General features: G+C 44.9%; 10 protein-coding genes across 10 annotated transcripts; 5 read left to right on the top strand and 5 right to left on the bottom strand.

Moving 5' to 3' along the window:
* Window positions 1-3: 3 nt before the first annotated feature.
* On the top strand, window positions 4-1,284 carry EAF02_002708 (uncharacterized protein; the record flags this gene model as incomplete). The annotated part of the gene is made up of 2 exons (XM_038898756.1): window positions 4-212; window positions 264-1,284. 2 exons carry the CDS (start codon window positions 4-6, stop codon window positions 1,282-1,284), a joined length of 1,230 nt encoding a protein of 409 aa, XP_038761044.1.
* Window positions 1,285-1,329: 45 nt separating this feature from the next.
* On the bottom strand, window positions 1,330-1,923 carry EAF02_002707 (uncharacterized protein; the record flags this gene model as incomplete). The annotated part of the gene is made up of 1 exon (XM_038898755.1): window positions 1,330-1,923. One exon carries the CDS (start codon window positions 1,921-1,923, stop codon window positions 1,330-1,332), a length of 594 nt encoding a protein of 197 aa, XP_038761043.1.
* A 706-nt stretch (window positions 1,924-2,629) lies between these two features.
* EAF02_002706 (uncharacterized protein) lies at window positions 2,630-3,367 on the top strand (the record flags this gene model as incomplete). The annotated part of the gene is made up of 1 exon (XM_038898754.1): window positions 2,630-3,367. One exon carries the CDS (start codon window positions 2,630-2,632, stop codon window positions 3,365-3,367), a length of 738 nt encoding a protein of 245 aa, XP_038761042.1.
* A 380-nt stretch (window positions 3,368-3,747) lies between these two features.
* On the bottom strand, window positions 3,748-5,675 carry EAF02_002705 (uncharacterized protein; the record flags this gene model as incomplete). Its single annotated transcript, XM_038898753.1, has 2 exons — window positions 3,748-5,457; window positions 5,505-5,675. The coding sequence occupies 2 exons, from the start codon at window positions 5,673-5,675 to the stop codon at window positions 3,748-3,750; spliced, it is 1,881 nt and encodes a 626-aa protein (XP_038761041.1).
* A 795-nt stretch (window positions 5,676-6,470) lies between these two features.
* Window positions 6,471-7,655, top strand: EAF02_002704 (uncharacterized protein; the record flags this gene model as incomplete). The annotated part of the gene is made up of 1 exon (XM_038898752.1): window positions 6,471-7,655. One exon carries the CDS (start codon window positions 6,471-6,473, stop codon window positions 7,653-7,655), a length of 1,185 nt encoding a protein of 394 aa, XP_038761040.1.
* Window positions 7,656-9,937: 2,282 nt separating this feature from the next.
* Window positions 9,938-10,624, top strand: EAF02_002703 (uncharacterized protein; the record flags this gene model as incomplete). Its single annotated transcript, XM_038898751.1, has 3 exons — window positions 9,938-10,275; window positions 10,334-10,486; window positions 10,543-10,624. The coding sequence occupies 3 exons, from the start codon at window positions 9,938-9,940 to the stop codon at window positions 10,622-10,624; spliced, it is 573 nt and encodes a 190-aa protein (XP_038761039.1).
* A 1,118-nt stretch (window positions 10,625-11,742) lies between these two features.
* Window positions 11,743-12,423, bottom strand: EAF02_002702 (uncharacterized protein; the record flags this gene model as incomplete). The annotated part of the gene is made up of 1 exon (XM_038898750.1): window positions 11,743-12,423. One exon carries the CDS (start codon window positions 12,421-12,423, stop codon window positions 11,743-11,745), a length of 681 nt encoding a protein of 226 aa, XP_038761038.1.
* A 493-nt stretch (window positions 12,424-12,916) lies between these two features.
* EAF02_002701 (uncharacterized protein) lies at window positions 12,917-13,624 on the bottom strand (the record flags this gene model as incomplete). Its single annotated transcript, XM_038898749.1, has 1 exon — window positions 12,917-13,624. The coding sequence occupies one exon, from the start codon at window positions 13,622-13,624 to the stop codon at window positions 12,917-12,919; it is 708 nt and encodes a 235-aa protein (XP_038761037.1).
* Window positions 13,625-14,140: 516 nt separating this feature from the next.
* EAF02_002700 (uncharacterized protein) lies at window positions 14,141-15,985 on the bottom strand (the record flags this gene model as incomplete). Its single annotated transcript, XM_038898748.1, has 3 exons — window positions 14,141-14,438; window positions 14,492-15,784; window positions 15,861-15,985. 3 exons carry the CDS (start codon window positions 15,983-15,985, stop codon window positions 14,141-14,143), a joined length of 1,716 nt encoding a protein of 571 aa, XP_038761036.1.
* Window positions 15,986-16,289: 304 nt separating this feature from the next.
* EAF02_002699 (uncharacterized protein) lies at window positions 16,290-17,538 on the top strand (the record flags this gene model as incomplete). The annotated part of the gene is made up of 4 exons (XM_038898747.1): window positions 16,290-16,321; window positions 16,373-16,461; window positions 16,512-17,404; window positions 17,455-17,538. The coding sequence occupies 4 exons, from the start codon at window positions 16,290-16,292 to the stop codon at window positions 17,536-17,538; spliced, it is 1,098 nt and encodes a 365-aa protein (XP_038761035.1).
* Between the last annotated feature and the right edge of the window lie 178 nt (window positions 17,539-17,716).

Raw genomic sequence — 17,716 nt, 5'->3', positions numbered from 1 at the left:
AATATGAAGTTTTCAAAGTGGACAGTGCCATTCGTGTTGCGACTGCTGTCTCTTGCAGGTTTGACATCAGCAAGCGGCGACCGAGCACAGCTAATGATTGGATTGGCCTTGTCCTCTCCAACCCCAGAATCCTTATCGCAACCTCTCAGCCTTGATCTAGATTTCTTTGTCCAAAGCGGGGATCAACAACTTCGATTACCAATCATGCCTCTGTAAGTTTCGTTATTTTAATTATTGAAGATCAGATAACTGACGTTTAATAGTCATTTGTTGGGCAAGAAGTCGTGGAATGTTTACAACAAAGATAACATCGAGAAAGTCCGGCGCGATGAAGCTATTGCAAAAGCCAAGGAGGAGGCGGAGGAGCAACAGATGCAAGAGTTAGATGCGGAACGTCGCATGCAAATACTACGAGGAGAAATACCTACACCTCTTTCAATAGAAGACAAGCCAGAAGAACACAATGAACCGCATGAGAGACGCTCACATGGCTCCGGCGAAGAACGCAAGCGGAGACCTAGGAAACGAAATGGGGAGAACGAAACTGACTTCGAGATGCGCGTTGCAGCTCAAGATTCACAGTCTTCAAAGAATGAACGTCAAATTGTTCTACGAAAACCTACAGATGCACCATTAGTTGATCACGCGGGACACATCGATTTGTTCCCCCAAGAGCGTCCACAGAAAGTCCGAGTAGAGAAGAATGCAGAGGTGGAGCTGGAAAAGGAGAAGAAGAAGAAAGAATACGAAGATCAATATACAATGCGATTTTCGAATGCGGCAGGATTCAAACAAGCTCTCGATAACCCATGGTATTCGAAAGCAACGGCAGAGGTGAAATCTATTGATGAAGATAACCCAGGCAAGGACGCATGGGGTAATGAAGATCCAAGACGAAAAGAAAGAGATGCAGCGAGGATTATTTCAAACGACCCATTGGCTGCCATGAGACAGGGCGCTGCTCAAGTACGACAGGTAAAGAAGGAAAGAGAACAGTGGATGAAAGAGAAAGAGAGAGAAGTCAAGGAACTGGAGGCAGAGGAGCGAAGAAATAAAAGAAAGCGAAGACATACTGATGATATAGACGACGATGATTTGGAAGGGTTTAGTTTGGACAGACCTGAAAAGAGGTCACGAAGCTCCCATCATAGAACTGATCCGGAGCATGAAAAGGAACGAGAACGTAGGCATCGACATCGTCGGAGGTCAGAAAGGGATGAAATTGATCGACATCGACACAGACATCGACATCATCATCGACATCATCATCATAGAGATGAGTAGATCTATTACTCTAATATTACAACTTATAGCCTTAATTTGATACCCTTAATACTCAATCTTAACCTCAAACATATCCCCCTTGACCAGTTCTCCCAAATCACCAGCTTCCATCTCCTCCAGTGCCTTCTTAACCTCCTTGTACGTTCCCTCTGACAGACCCTCCTTCCGACTACTGTAAATATCCAGCCCCTGCGGTGTAAATAAACTCGGCGCAAACCAAGTAACAACCCACCTCTCTTTCTCACCCTTCTGTGGTCCTTCCGTAATCTCCCTCTCTCCCCACCCCAAAACTTCCCAATGACTACTCGCAATCTTCAACCAACCCTTTCCTCTCCAATTCCAAGCCCCATCTCCATCTGGTGTATCAATGCCTTGTATACTTTTCGGCTGCGGCATCCAGGTTTTAGAAGTGGGTGTAGAGGTTACTTCGTCGTCAAGAAGAGGCGCTGCATGAGGAGAGGCGGGTGGTATAATTTTATAGGTTATGCGAACATTTTTCGCCTTTTTCCACATAGGAAGTGTGGAATGCGTGACGGACCAGGTGTGTTGAAGCCATTCGAGAGGTGGAGTGGTGAAGGTAGGTGAGGGGTGGTTGTATTTGAGGGGAGAGCGGATGATTATTTTGGATGTGTCAGTCATGTCTGCGACAGATTAGATTATGATGTAGGAATTTCTGTGATGCGCGAAAGCAACATGTACTCTCAATTCCGGATTCTTCGAACGGAATGAGGTTCTCGTTTTGTAAGGCGCGATGTAGCTAAGACGTGACGATCAATTGAAACAAAGCGCCACAGAAGTATTGTATTTTTGGCACAAGCTCGCTCATCGTACACTCCCTACCTGGACACTATGCTTATTGACTGCATTTAATTATAATTGTATTTGATGAGGGCAGAAACAGCAGGATTCTTGTGTCCCCTGTGGAGGAACAGTAAATTTCTTCATCAAATCAAAGTGAATGTGAGAAAATAATCGAGAACCTTGGGAGCTTATCAAGTGAATCAGAGCTTGGCGAAGCTCTTGTGGATCCAATCGCAACCACCCTCTGCAAGGCTATGTGCCTAGCCTCACCAAAGTAAACAAAAAACCATCAAAACGCCCCTCGCCGTCGCACCTCAAAAAATCTGTCAAGACCCCCGGGACAATTTTTTTCTAGATCGTGCAGTCTCTCTCTTTTTACATCTGCAATAAAATTTATACATCTCCCAAAAGCCCCGTATTTGACTTTCCCCTCAGACGTGCAACAAAACTTTCGAGAGGTTGAAGGTTGCGAGGCTGACCTACCAATTCAACATCCGCAACTTTATTCTCAGCAACAACAACCATAATCACTGCGTTATAAATCATGGATGATATCGAACTCGAAGATGATTCTGCCGCTATGGCAGCCATGATGGGCTTCTCTGGTTTTGGAAATCAAGACTCTCGTTCCAAGAAACGTAAATTTAATGCTGCGACGGATGCATTTGTCGAAGGCGCAGAGTTAGAAAAGATTGATCGGGGAGGGAAGAAGGGACAAGGAAGTGGTGGGAATCAAATTCCGTTGGGAAAGATGAGGGTTCTGGGAGAGAAAGCCGAGGAGAAGAGGAACGATGAAGAGATTGATTTGGAGGATGATGAAGATGGAGAGGATGAGGGACCAAGATATTTGGATACGAGTGCGCCGCCTCCGATATTTGATGGGATCGAGGGAGGGGAAAATGCCTTAGGTCAGGATGCCATATCGGACGATCCGGCGGCAGTAGAGGAAAAGCGCAAAACACAGGAGCAGATTGATGCGATTCTAGCTGCTGCACCTGAATCAACCGAGACGAATACATCGCAACCAATTTCGGGACGCCCACATGGGCTTCCGGAAAGACCAGTGCATAGTAATATAGGATTTACAGGAAATATTGGGAACAGGAGGGGAGGAAAAGGTGGAGGGAGTGATGCAGGAAGCATGGCAAGTTCAAGGCCGAGTGGACGGGGTGCATTTAACAAGACATGGTATGAGGGATACTATGATCGAAGTTTCAATGAGAATCCATGGGCAAAATTGGAGGAAAGGATGGGACTGGAAGCCAAGGGTACCTGGGTTTGAATGTAGACGGGATATGGAGATACTTATAGAGGAAGGACACATACAGGCCGTTCTTGCGAGGTTACTTCTGATTTGGGGAGACGATGTCTGGGGACTGTATGTGACAAGGGATGCAAATTGCGGCGTAAATCTTGCTGTAGCATGAGAATAAGCATCGGATGCCCAAGGGGAGAAATGGAAATGTATGTAAGCATACATAGATATGTGATGAGATGTTGGACTTCGGCTGCCTTGCTACACATACAAAAAATAAAATTAAGTTTTGTACAACAGGATAACATTCAAGAACACCTCCAGAAGTTTGACAGCAATATTCAATTAAGTACTGGCTATTGGAAGGGTATATCTTTGTAGTGATCTAGAATACAACGAGTTTACGGCTAATCAGCAAAACCCTCAAACTCAACATCAGCATCATCCTCAATCTTTCTCTTTTTCACCTGCTCTATCAAATCCTGCAACTCTTTCTCCTTTGCTTGCTCTTCTTTCTTTTCTTCGTCCGTCATCTTTTCCAGTCTTTCAATCTCTCTCTTTCTCTTCTTCTTTTCTCGCTTCAACTCTTTGAGATCTTGTTTCTCGTGTTTCTGACTCCAAGCTTCCCTTTGCTTTTTCTTTGCCATTTGCTCTTCAGTTGGTACATATGGCCCGGCATTCTTTGCTTCCTCCATAGCCACTCTTCTTGCTTTCTCTCTGATCTTATCTTTATATGCATACTCAGACATATCTAATTTTATGCCCAAGGTTTTGTCACCTTCCCACTTCTTTAGTTCAGGCATTTTTGGTAACCTTACAAGTGCCCAAGCATTACCCAGGTCAGTCCAGTCAAGATCTGCAACTCTGAATATACTGCTTGCTTGATGTTTCGAATAGGCTTGAACCCAACTGACAAACGCGCGTTGTCCTTTATCATAAAGAGCACGGTCTGCGAGAACTTCTTTGCGCATCTTTGAAATTAGAATTTTAGCAGCCTCATCAGTCATGCTGATTTCAGGCCGTTTGAGGGGTGTAATTGGGGTTTTACGGATTTCAAGAAATGGGATATAATCTTCCTCACGTCCTGGTTGTAGGAAAATGACACTCAATCCTTTTCGCCCAGCTCGACCCGCTCTTCCGCATCTGTGAAGAAACACTTTTGGGTCTGACGGTGGATCGATTTGTACTACCAAGTCGACCTGAGGTATGTCGAGACCTCTTGCGGCAACATCTGTGGTAAGAAGTATCGTCGGGGTGACTGCTGTAACATATTTGGAGAAATTTCTTTGCCTTACGTTAGGTGGGTGCTTGCCATGTAAGGAAACTAAACCAAATTGTTTGGGCAATACTGCCTCAAGTAAAGGTTGAAAGTAATCGACGGCAGCGCAAGTCGAAAGATAGATGATAGATTTCTGAGGAGTTGGTTCAAGCTGTGATAGTAAAGATAGCAACGCGGGAAACTTGTGGGTTGGTGGAGTCAGCAGGTAAGACATTTGAAGACTCGCAGGGGTCATTTTATCACCCCCTCCAGCCCCCTTAACCTTCACAGCGATTTTCACTGGATTCCTCAGACCGACCCTGACTATTTCCCCTACTGCTTCACTGACACTGGCACTGAAAAGACCTGTCCTCCTCTGCTTCGGCAGACGGCCGAGAATCTTCTGTAAATCATCCTTGAAACCCAGATCCAATAACCTATCTGCCTCGTCCAACACTAAAACCTCGAAGGAAGATTGTGGGCAATGAACATGCGGAGATGAAAGTAGTTCTAGTAATCTACCAGGTGTGGAGATGAGGAGATTGGGGCTATTCTTAAGAAATCTGCTTAGGTCTTGCGCCGGAGTAGTCGTACCCCCAAGCAATAGTTGTGGGATTACTCTTAAGGTGGACGAAGGCTTTCGTTTCTCGCCTTCCTCCAATGGCTGCAGTGCTTCCGCAGATGGCTCGTGAAATTTGAGTAGAGATGTGAGGACCGAGTGAATTTGGGTCGCGAGCTCTCGAGTTGGGGAGACAATTATAGCTCCCACATGGTGTTTCTTGAGAGGTTCCTCCAATCGCAATAACTTTTCCACAACGGGTATCAAAAAGGACAAAGTTTTTCCACTACCTGTGACAGCCTTGAAGTTATTAGTATGAGGTTTGCATGGTGATATACTAGACCTACCTCAACAACGACATCTTTGTTCCCCATAAACAAGGGAATGGTGGATGCCTGTACTGGTGTCATTTTTTCAAACCCCATTGACGAGATGGCATCCAATACCCATTCCGCCAATGAAGGCGTGAGTGCATCCCAAGCTCTTGGATCTCTCTTTCTCTCGCTCTCAATTGCCATGATTATGTTGTAATGGTATGAAGCTTGTTAGGTTTTTTACGTTTTTAGTTTTCCGTCGATGGAATTTTCTTATCTTATCGGGATCAACATTTTTTTCCGGGTCCGACTACCTAGTTAACGAGCGGGACCCTTGTCGGGAACGCACCTCTCCCTCCATACATTCAAGGTTCAAACACTTTCTGTTCTACGTCAGAAGCATGAATGCAAGAAATACTACTGCTAGGTAATCCTTTACCAATTTGTCCATTGGTGAAATAAACAAACTTTGATATTGGCAGGAAAATAGAGACAACGAGAGGATTATTGAAAAAAGTAAGAATATTCTATTCCATTCTACATTATTAGTAGATTCATATTCTTCCCTCAGTCATCCAGTATCAATTTCACATGTAAAAGTGTTCTGGTCGCGTGCTTAGTCATGCTTTTCAGGAATTCAGAGTAATAATCTTCTATACATTTCTTCTGTGCCGCGTCCGGGTCGTCTTATCAGTCCGTGTCTCATTTAATTCAATCTCCGTTGACACTTAAAAAAGAAACCACCATATAACTCATGTGCCACGTCTCCACGGGGCGCAAAAAGTCATCATATCTTTCTTCAACAATGCAGCTCAGTCTGCACTTCTTGTGCCTTCTCACACAATAAATTCGTTTGATACTACTCCCCACAACGACATAGAACGCTCTTCACGGAAAGACAAACATCTCATCTCTACTATCTCGTTATTGCGAACGTTTGCCTTTAGTCGACGGACACTCGCCGGTGTTATTCCAGTGCCTTGTTTGCCAAAATTTGCAATGTCGAGATCATATTCAGGTATTCCGGCTACTCCGCGTGTCATATCTCCTTCTCCAACCCCGTCGGAACTATCCCAAAATGGAGAGTATTTCGGACCTATGACCAGATCTGCGAGAAAGAAGCTGTCAGCGCAGACAGTCCCGATAGACGAAGGGATAGATGAGGGTGAAACAGACCCGGAGGACTCAGCTATTGAGTTGGACAGATCCAGGACAAGGAGTCGAAGTCCTCTGAAACCTCGAAAAGTAGCAACTTCCACGGCCAAGAATACGAAAAAGACTTCCAAGCCTACAGATAATGTCCGTCCTGAAGAAACAAACGGTACAAATGGAAAGGCGTCAAATGGGCATCTATCCCCCACCAGCACAAGATCTGGCTGGAGCTGGAGAGACTTCAGCAGAAGCCCAAGTCCTTTGGGACTTATACCTATCCACAGACAATGGAGGTCGTTTGTACATCGCCACGAAATACCAAGAAAGGTTTTGCACGTTTCCATAGGATTCTTCACGATTTGGCTTTACATATCTGGTGTCCAAACAAATGCTATTACGCCTTATCTAATGGGTGCCCTGATACCCATAGCAAGTGTGGATTATGTCCGACATAATTATCCGGCTTTTAACGGTTTATATGTGCGGTTACTTGGAGCGTTTATGCGGGAAACCGAGTACGATGGATGGAATGGTGTCATCTGGTATTTACTTGGCGCGTGGATCGTTCTTGGATTCTTTCCGAAAGATGTTGGTGTAATGGGAATACTTCTTTTGAGCTGGTGTGATACAGCGGCGAGTACTTTTGGACGGGCCTACGGAAGATATACTCCTCGGTTGAGACGTGGTAAATCACTTGCTGGATCTCTCGCTGCATTCGCCGTTGGCGTGGTCACCGCAGCCGTTTTTTGGGGGTGGTTAGCACCAAGAATCGGCCCCTTTCCCGATGATCTGGACTGGCCCTTCATGTTCTCGGGAGACCTAACCCTTTCTGCGGGAATCCGGGATCTTATTGGGTTGAATGAGGCTCAAAGCGTCATTTCTGGGGGGCTGGCTTTAGGTATAATGAGTGTTTGGACGGGTTTCACGGCGGCAGCTAGTGAGGTGGTAGACATATTTGGGTGGGATGACAACTTGACTATCCCGGTACTCAGTGGGATTGGGATGTGGGGATTTTTAAAGATATTTGGGTAGGAAGATAAAGGACAATATAATCATAGGCACAGGAGGCGTTCCGGGTAGCTCAACATAGCGAGCGTTCTAGAGATGAGATGGGGCGATAACGCAGGCATCTTCTAATGTGCATATATGGGTTCACTTCACACCGAGTTTATGTCATGTAAGGAGGGAGTACAAATTAGATGTATTAGTAGGACGATCCGAAAATTCTATACACCAAGCATAAGCATGCAGTGAAAGATGGGTAGCTAATTTGACGAAAATTCCGAAATTGAAGCATGTGAGGACAATCTACGCATACCACCTCAAAGAATTGGTCGATATCATTCGCTGACAGGATAAATGAACACAGCCCTGCCAGTTCAACCGTTCTCACGTTCGTACATTGCTGCCGCACCGTTTGATTGTAGCTCAATACCAAAATGCACATGGAACATGATATATCTGCAGGCTAGGACCCAGCTTCGGAACAACAAAATGTAATCTATTTGGTAACACATAAAACCACTTTGATGGCCTCATGAATAATATACCACTATCAATCCGATGTTCCTCGGATTAGTTGCAAACACACAGCTTGCCAGGTTGTACTAATGGAAGTGGCTTCTTAGTAACAAAAAGTCAACGTCTTTGGTACTTTTTTGCCGTCATGACGTGCAGGAGTGTTGTTCACAATGCCAGGAAAGGAACCGAGATCTCTGGGACCGAAAGCAATCCTGTGATCATTTGTCCTGCATGTATCGGTGGTTTCTCAAGAACCGAAAAGTAGGTGAAAGATATCACAATGATTGGTCTCCTTAGATGTCTAAAACCCTTTAGGAATCTTCAATATCGGTGACATTTCTATTCGCCTGCTTTCTCATTCCCGTCCCAATCCGACAAGGGGGGCGTGTTGGGAGGGCATTAAACGGTAGAATCTTCAAATTGACAACGCATGCAGATGGGAACAAACGAAAGTAAGTCATACTCTCTGTAAGTAGGAGATTTTCGAAAAGCTAATTGTCCAATTGTCCAATTGTACCATTCTCTTGCTAGAAAATGTCCAGATTTCCCAATTGGAAACAACGTACTTAGGTAGCTATGAGACTATCAAATGAGTTGTACCACCTGTACCTACCTAGATACTGAGCAATACTAACTACTCAAATATGTCACTTAACAATTGTATCATGTTAGGATCTTCTCTCCGGCCCTAAAGCCTAATATTCCTGCAATGAAGCCCAAGTGAAAATCCATTGACCATTGAACGTTCAGAAATCTTTCCGCCATGATTATCTTACTTTGCCTTACCAATATCTTGATACCTTACCACCTTACATGATCACCTAACCTTACTAAACGATGCTCATGTGGAAAACCCTAGGAAAATCCTACATGGTATATTCATCCAATGCTGCTTTTATGTCAGGAACCTCAATTCACTTGATTAATCCTTTTATTCTAGCGTGAGCGCGCTTGCTCGTTTGTTCGTCGGTTTTCAGGCCTTGCTAAATCCTTTTACGGCATAGTTCGTTTCCTTGAAAATTATAGAGAATGAACTTGTCCACCACCACCACCACTACTACTACGAACCCTTCCATTCCTTCCTCTCTCCCACCCTTTCCACCAATCCAATCCCCTCGGCATATGCAATAGCAACATGGCCTATCTCTGATCAATAACACTTTCTACTCTGGAACCAATCCACATCAACTGCGTAAGCCAGAGTCTTCAAGGGTCACCCCATCGAGAGATACTACTGCATGTCTGGAGGGGCTCGGGTTAAACGTGAGAGGATGGAAAGGGTGGATTGGAGGAGGCTGATGATAATGGACTAGTAAGGAAAGGGGCAAGAGAGCAAACGATCAGCCTATCTCTTCCTTCTTGACGCGGGGTCATCGATAAGTAGGTAAGGAAGTTCGGGGACAAGACAAATTTCCTATTCCCCCTCCTCAATGCTAGTCCTCTCTAGGTGATTCGGGCCAGCTGGCCGTGTATAAAAGGAAGCTTGAGATCCTTCTCTCATGAATCTCTTTCTTCTTCCTTTTAATCCATTTTCAAATCCAATCTCAACTCTACACCGCTTCATACAAACAACTATATCTTGTCTAACAAACAAGACTTCTCATACTCATTGACCCTTACATTATTGTCTGTGCTTGAACATTGTATCATATCACCATCAAGATATTACAATTGCATCTTTCCTATTACTCGCATTGCATAGCAATCCATACCGAAAAAAAATTCATTCGTCTGAAGTTCTTTGTTGTCGTTTACAAATTTTTAACTTCACTCTAATTATACGCTATTACATCATGGCCTACCAAGCAACCTACTACCAAACCACTTCCCTCCCCATTCCCGTTCCTACAAAATCTCAACAAGTTTCCTATTACAATCCACAAAATACAACTTATGGTGTCTCGCCACCAGAAGCTCCAGAATCTGTCACTACAGGTTCAGGCATGACGCCTGCATATGGACATTCGACTTACTCTGCTACGTCCAGTAGTTATGCTGGGAGTGCAAGTGGTGAATATGATAGCACCGCTTCCGCCAATGGTGTCGATTTGCAAGAATATATGCAAGATCGATTTTCTGGCGCATTTGATCCTCTTCCTTTAGATCGCACTCTAGCAGTTCAAGCACAAACGTGAGAATTGAGTCCTGAACACCTTCCTTCAATTTTCACCCACTGACATTTCCATCAGATCTGGTTTGTTGAACGCAAAACATAGAGAAATCATGGATTTGCAAGCACTGGCACAACAACGTCTTGCGAGAACTAGAGCGAGATTGCAAGAAGGTTATCAAGATGCCAAGGAGGTGAAGGCTAATTTAGAGTGGACTCAACATCGAATGGGGTGAGTCGATTTTTCTATTGTTATTCCACTAAACCTCAAATCTAACAACATTCCAGAGCCATGAAAACCAAAGTCTCAAAACGACACCCCAAAGAATACGCACAAGCCCGCGAACGTTACCCATCTCCAGAGTACTAAAAGCATATTTCTTCATATTGCTTATTTCCTACTTCTATCCATCGCTTACGAAAAAAAGTCCCCTTTTTCTTTTCCTTGATACCGTTCGTGTTAGCCGCAGCCCATGAATTATTATCTGCGCTGCTTTTATTTTCACTCAAAGCGAAACTTCAAAGTATTTTCTAACGAAGTAACGACGATTATGATTGGGTGGAGCGCTTGTTTCCAGTGCGGGGATGAGCAGCGCCGGTTGAACATGCTCTTTAGTGTTTGCAGCTGGCAAGAGACGCCAGGGCTGCAGTAGTTCCCGTTTATGCATGGTTCTGCGGGCCCCTGGGAACCAGGTTCTGCAGCTGTGGAGCTGTATGTGGTGTGGTTGGAATGAGATGGCATGAAATGGTGTGAGACTGAGACCGTGGGATTCGGGTGGAGGGTTTGTTTGTAGAATGATTGGACTGTATTTTTCTTGGGCGTGCGAGGTTGGTTTGAGTACTGGCGTGAGGGGTGGGTGGGATTTTGTAAGGCAAAATGAAATGGCGTGGGTTTATCAAGTAATTTTGGGTGGCTACTGGAGTTAGAACTGAACTGGAGATGAATATGGAGTTGGTAAATTCAAGGACTCTTCAAATATATGCAGATGCTTGTATGTGAGTGGTTGATGTGTGTAAATTGTGACCTGAATAGGTGTAGACGATGGGCTGAGAGGGGTAGATATGGGTCCCTTTTGCCTCTGAGACATATCATGCGTCTTCCTCCCGCCTGACACCCCACTTGCCCATCTGTGTGTCCTTCTACGGACTAGGGGACGAGAATCGACCCTAATTCAGATGCCCTTATTACGCTAATGACATAATCAGGTCTCCTGCTAACCTCTCCAGTTCTTGACTGGGAATTGGTTGTCGAGCCCTCCCATCCTCCTATTCCTAGTACTTCCTCCATAATGCAAGGCTAACAAGACCCTTCTTTCCCTATGTCATACGCCAACTCTTTAAGCGCAAAACGCAAGCAGTCTGTAGGTGCCATTGAAACAGCCCACACGCCTGCTCATCTCATATATTACCCCAAGCATATCGTCACCATCCACATTAGAAGAACTTTCAAACCACATCCCCAAGGTCAGCGCCAACAGCAAGACTTTTTTATGACAGAGTCTCTTTTCCTCCAACACCTCCATTAACTCCCCCATTCGCATCCCCATTCCCACCACCCCTCTCCTCTCCCCCAAACAACCCTCTTCTCCCTCCCCTCCAAACCCTCTCCAGCACCGCTCTCCCAGGCAACAACCTCTCAAAGACAACAACCAACTCGCCCTCTCCCTCCACGACAACCACTAACACATAGCGCACCTCAAAATTCGAAAATACTTCGTTGATGTAGATATCTTGAATCTTTTGACTCGGGATGAATCTCGTTTTCGTAGTACTCAGATATGTTTTCGGAGAACTTGAGATTTGGAGACCGAGATGGCGGAGGATTAGTAGGGACTCGGAGGTGTGAGGGCGCAGGGTGAGGAAGAGGAGGAAAGCGAGGGAAATAGGAACGAGGAGTAGAGGTGAGAGGAGAGTGGTGAGAGCTTGAAGGCGGAGGAGGATAGACGGAGGGATGGTGAGGGAGGAGAGGATGCTCGGGGGAGGAAGAAGAGTTAGGTAGTAGGTATATAGGAGAAGGAGAACCGCGAGTGCAAGGACCACTCGGATGATGTGCGTGAGGATTAGGAGAATGCGGAGGGGGAGGGCCAGAGGTGGGCGGGTGCTGACGGTGTATTCGATTGTTGTTGGGGATGGCCGGCGGATATAGAGGGTGGGGGGACAGGTGAGCATGGTTGGTGCATCAATTTATCTCTCATGGATAGTTGAGAGAATTTAGAGAGTAGAAGATTGAGAGTTACTCAATGCATATTGTGTTGTGTGTTGTGATGGGAAATTGGTTTCGGCAGACGAGGCTTATCGATAAGGATATTTATTTTTTGGATCCAGACAAGGCTGAAAGTCAAAGATTGGATCATGCAAATTTGGACATGTAGGATCAATGGTTTGGTATAAGATAAATTTTTATTAGTAGCAGAGAGTATCATGTATCAATGCTAATTTCCTCTTCTCATTGTATATTTTTTACGAATGCATACGTGGCAGATCTGCAAGCCATTCCGGTTCCCGTGAGCTTCTCCGAGCCCGCCAGATAAAAGTCTACCTAGGTACTTTGTTACCAACGATGATTTTCCCATCGTCATGGTCAGAACTATAGATCAACTCTCCAAACTTCAAATCTATCAAATTGGCCGCAAATCATCCCATTCCCCCCACAATCTCCCGCTCACTCCCCAGTATCAATTTCCAAGTCAATTTGCACCCCATTACCAACCCCATAATCCTCCAGTGTCAATTTATCCTTAAACGGCCGCTCTCCCTGTCTCTTCAACATAATTTCATGCGGTTGTCTGCCAATCCTCGCGGCTACCTGCGCTTTAAAAAGTCTAATTGGATCACTCGCCAAGCACGGAATGGCAGCTTTCGTTCCCAACCGATCATTAACATGAACAATAATCATGGCTTCATTCGATGGCGCCGCTGAAGCAGTGACGGGTGTAGATATCGAAGCTGCAGGTGTTCTAACAGGAGCAGACATAGAATCCGTGGTTTTATTTTTAGATTTAGAGGAAGATGAGGCAGAGGAAGCTTTGAATTTCGAAAATGCAGATGCGCCGAATTTGCTGGCTATGTCGAGTGTATCTTCCTCCTCTGGCTGCTCAGCATCTTTTGATTTCTCTTCATCTTTCTTTTGCGCTTTACTAGTAGAAGAAGAACCAAACTTTCCAGCTACATCCAAATCATCATCTGCAGCACCTTTTGGGGGCGAAGGTCTTCTTCGTTCCGGTTCGCGCTCACGTTCGCGCTCTCGTTCTCGAGTTGGTGATCTTCTTCTATCTCTTCTGGGCGATCGCGATCGTTTGCGGTAAGTTTTATCGGCATCGCGTTCAGGAGATCGGGAGCGAGCTCGCTTTTTAAGTTTGAGACCTGCCATGGTGTTTATGAGATTATGAAGAGGAAGCTCTTGCAGCTGGCTTGCGATATTCTGGTATCCGTTCGGCTAATTCTCGGTCCCTTTTTCAATATCACCAATCTGTGATGTGATATTAGGAAAAAACCATATCCTGTTTGACATTTTGAGATTGAGATATTGATTACAACACTATTATAACCATGGCACTTTAAATCTTATCCTATTTCTATACAGAGTAGTAGTATGATAGTGTTTATCTCTCGTGTGGATACCTGTAGACAGACGGAAAAAAAGACTATTTTCTTGTACCAGATGGAAGATTGATTGCAGTGATTATTTTGAACAAAGCTTTTATTGAAAGTGCTGACTATTTTGTCAATGCAAAATATGTGTTATGCAAAAGCATCTAAGCCTAAAGACAATACCCTGACACTGCCGTCCCTACGCCAATTTATAAACAAGCAACCCTATACGCCCAGACTCATGATATCCGAAGCATTATGATACAGAACTGAAAGAAGAGTTACGTCCAATCAATCAATCCTTGCTCTTCTTCTTCTTCTTTTTCTCAGACTTTTCACCATCGTCTTCTGACTTTCTCTTCTTGCTGCCGTTGACTTCTGGTGTATCATTTACAGCGCTCTTTTTCGCTTCCTTCTCAGCCTTTGCAGCCTTTTTAGCTTCCTTTGCGGCTTTCTTGGCGGCCTTTTCAGCTTTCTTTGCAGCCTTCTCGGCCTTCTTAGCTTCCTTGTCTCCCTTCTTGGGTTTCTTCTCAGAAGCATCACTATCGTCGGAAGAATCAGAACCAGATTCTTCAGCGACTTCTTCGATGAGTCTAAAATAGTTAGCTTTGAACGTGATGTGTGAGCAAGAAGCATTTTAACTTACTGCTTGTTCTTCTTCTCTCTGATAGGAACTGTGGCAGCTGGTTCATCTCCAGCAAGTCCATCTGCATCTGCGTTGTACTTGCGGGCTTCCTTGACTTCCCATTTACCAGGAGCTGAGGTGGTCTTGCCATTTGGTCCAACAGCAACACCTCGAGGAAGGAGGGGCTTTCCTTCAAGTCCTCTAAGGTGACGCTCAATCTTGGCACGTGAAGTGACACCCAGTGCAGATCTCTCCTCGTCATCAACGTCGTCACCCTTGCCTTCACCTTGTGCACTCCAGTCTGATAAAGCATCAACGCGGAGACCAATGGCTGCCTTGGCTGCCAACATACGGGCGATCTTTCCCTTGTTTTTGCCGGTAGCTTGACCAACCAATGAAGCATGATAGATAAGACCGTACTTTGGTGTGTCATGTTTCGTTTTGAGAGCTCTGAATAGAGCCTTCTCAGCACCAAGAATTTGGATGGTACTGGCAGGGCTCTTTGCGAGATTCATGAGAGATCCAGCGTGGGCGATCAATCGAGCTCCAACCAAATCACCGACCAACTCAGTCAAGTTGGGGGCAATTGCTTGCATACGAGCAGTCAAGTAGCTTGACAATTGTTGGCGGTATTCGGTGAAGCCAACAACTTGCTCAGCCAAAAGCTTGATGTTATCCAAATCTTCTTGAGTGATTTCAGTACCCATACTAACTTCAGCAGCAGCTTTAATGGCAGTTTCGATTTCTTCTGGGAGGATATCTGCAAGATCGGTACTGGAAGTGTTGACGCGCATACCGACCTTCAAGATGACTCTAGCATAGGCCAAGTTGTCGTTAACAATCTTGCCCATTTCTGGGAAATGCCATCCGTACCATTCCTTAACTCTCATAGCGTACGTGTTTAGCTCCTTGTCCAGGTCGTCCAATAACGAAATAGCTTGTACAATCATAGTATCAACCTTATCGGGAGAGAACTTCAGCTTGTGGCGCGACAAAGAATGCGACAGACCGAGCGACATGGTGGAGATGTGTTCGGGAAGGAGACCTGGGATCAAAGAGGGGAGGTGATCGCGGATTCCACGGAAAATGTCATTTGTTTTCGAGTCGGAAATTGGTGTCAGAGTCAAACCTGGAAGTTTGTTGATAGCTTGTCCCAATTTAGGATCGGCGACTGCCAAAGATGCCTTCTTCTCATCTTTCAAGGTATCGAGCAGTGATGCAAGCATAGGTGAAACCTTTCCCTCGACCAACGAAGCAACCTCCTCCAAAGCTGTCGCGGCACTGTCGAACTTTTGGAACTGCTTAAGCTTCAATCTGATTTGTGTAATTGAACATGTTAGAAGTCTGTATCTCAATTGGAAATGTGCGATGTTGGATCAATTGCACTCACAATCCATTGATACCCTCTGCGGTCTCAATTTCTGAAGCAACATCGTCCTTCTTCAAAAGCTTTTTGTCAGCCTTGAATAAGACCAATCCAGCCGCCGTCTCCGTAAGAATAAATAAAGGCGCCATTGTGAAGAAATAATCCAAGTCTCTTCGTGGTGATGTTGTTCAATGGGCGTCCAAATTCTGAAGCTTGAGGTTTTTCGCAAGGAATAATTTTTTGTTCAAGCAAAAAATAGTGGCAGACGCTAATGAGAATCTCGAGCCAAACAGGGGTGCCCACAGTGGCTTAGTGGTCAGGTCAGGTGACAAATAACCAACTTCATTGAACCCACTCGCAATCCATGCAAGCAGCTCTTGCGAAGGCAACTCAACTGGCCCAGACAAACCTCAAGCAACGACAATAGATCGTGTTCGCAGACAACGAAAGAAAATGGAAGGTCTATTTTTCAATGTTCAGAATGGGTAAGGTTTTAGAATCACGACTTATACCATCCATGACTAATACGTTCGTAGCTATATCGAGGGTATCGTCAGAGGTTATCGCAACGGACTCTTGACTGGCCAGAACTATAATAATTTGATTCAATGCGAGACTATCGATGGTAATTAATTCTCTCATGTACATCAAATACATTTAGTAACGAGGGGCTAGATCTTAAGCTTCAACTTGGGCCAGCGTATGGCGATTTCCTAGCATCACTTCCACCTAATCCTTCAACATCTACCCTCGCTGCCAAAACGACCGACAAACTCATCTCCGAATTTCGATACCTACGCGCAAACGCGGTCGGCTCACTTGCAAAGTTTATGGACTACCTGACGTATGGATACATGATCGATAATGTAGCCCTTTTGATTACTGGTACTCTCCATGAAAGAGACACCCGAGAACTACTTGAACGATGCCATCCTCTTGGTTGGTTCGAAACTATGCCTGTCTTGTGTGTGGCTACAAACATAGAAGAGTTATACAACAGTGTCTTGATTGAAACTCCATTGGCACCCTACTTTAAGGGGAGTTTAAGTCACCAAGATTTGGATGAGCTCAACATTGAGATTGTCCGCAATACGTTGTACAAAAACTACCTAGAGGACTTCTACAACTTTGTCAATACCGACCCAGAAATGACCAACACTCCGACAGCTGAAGTTATGTCTGAGATGCTCGAATTCGAAGCCGATAGAAGAGCTATCAACATTACCCTCAACTCTTTCGGCACAGAGCTATCAAAGAAAGACCGCCAAAAGCTATACCCAAGCTTTGGGCGCCTTTCTCCATCGGGAACGATTTTACTTTCAAGAGCAGAGGATATAGAAGGTGTTAGACTTGCTGTTGAGGGAGTTAGTGATTATAAGGGTTATTTTGATGCCACTGGAATGGGGCAAAGTACCACAGGAGCGGGCAACATGAGTGGAGGAGCTGGCGGTAACGAAAAAAGTTTAGAAGATCTGTTTTACCAAAAGGAGATGGAAATTTCCAAAGGTGCATTCACAAGACAATTCACGTTTGCCATTGTCTATGCATGGGTCAAGTTGAGAGAACAGGTATGTGTAATCCTCGTACACTGCTAACGGATGGACACTGACATTCACAGGAAATCCGCAACATCACCTGGATCGCCGAGTGTATAGCACAAAACCAAAAGGAACGAATCGGCAACTACATCAGTGTATTCTAGTATGGGGATAAATATGTTATTAATAGTCTTTTCTTCAAACCTGACAGTTGGCTGTTGGGTCTTTGTACTGGTCTAGTTGGCGAGCTGGCGTAGGGAGATTACGGATACTGATTTCAAAATTGCAAGACAAACTTTTACACCTTTCAGGTTGTATCCTCTGGGCGTGGTGATATACATA

Source organism: Botrytis sinoallii (genome assembly GCF_014898435.1).
Source record: "Botrytis sinoallii strain Bc 23 chromosome Unknown BSIN_004, whole genome shotgun sequence".
NCBI lineage: Eukaryota > Fungi > Ascomycota > Leotiomycetes > Helotiales > Sclerotiniaceae > Botrytis > Botrytis sinoallii.
This window is presented reverse-complemented; position numbering and strand designations above follow the sequence as displayed.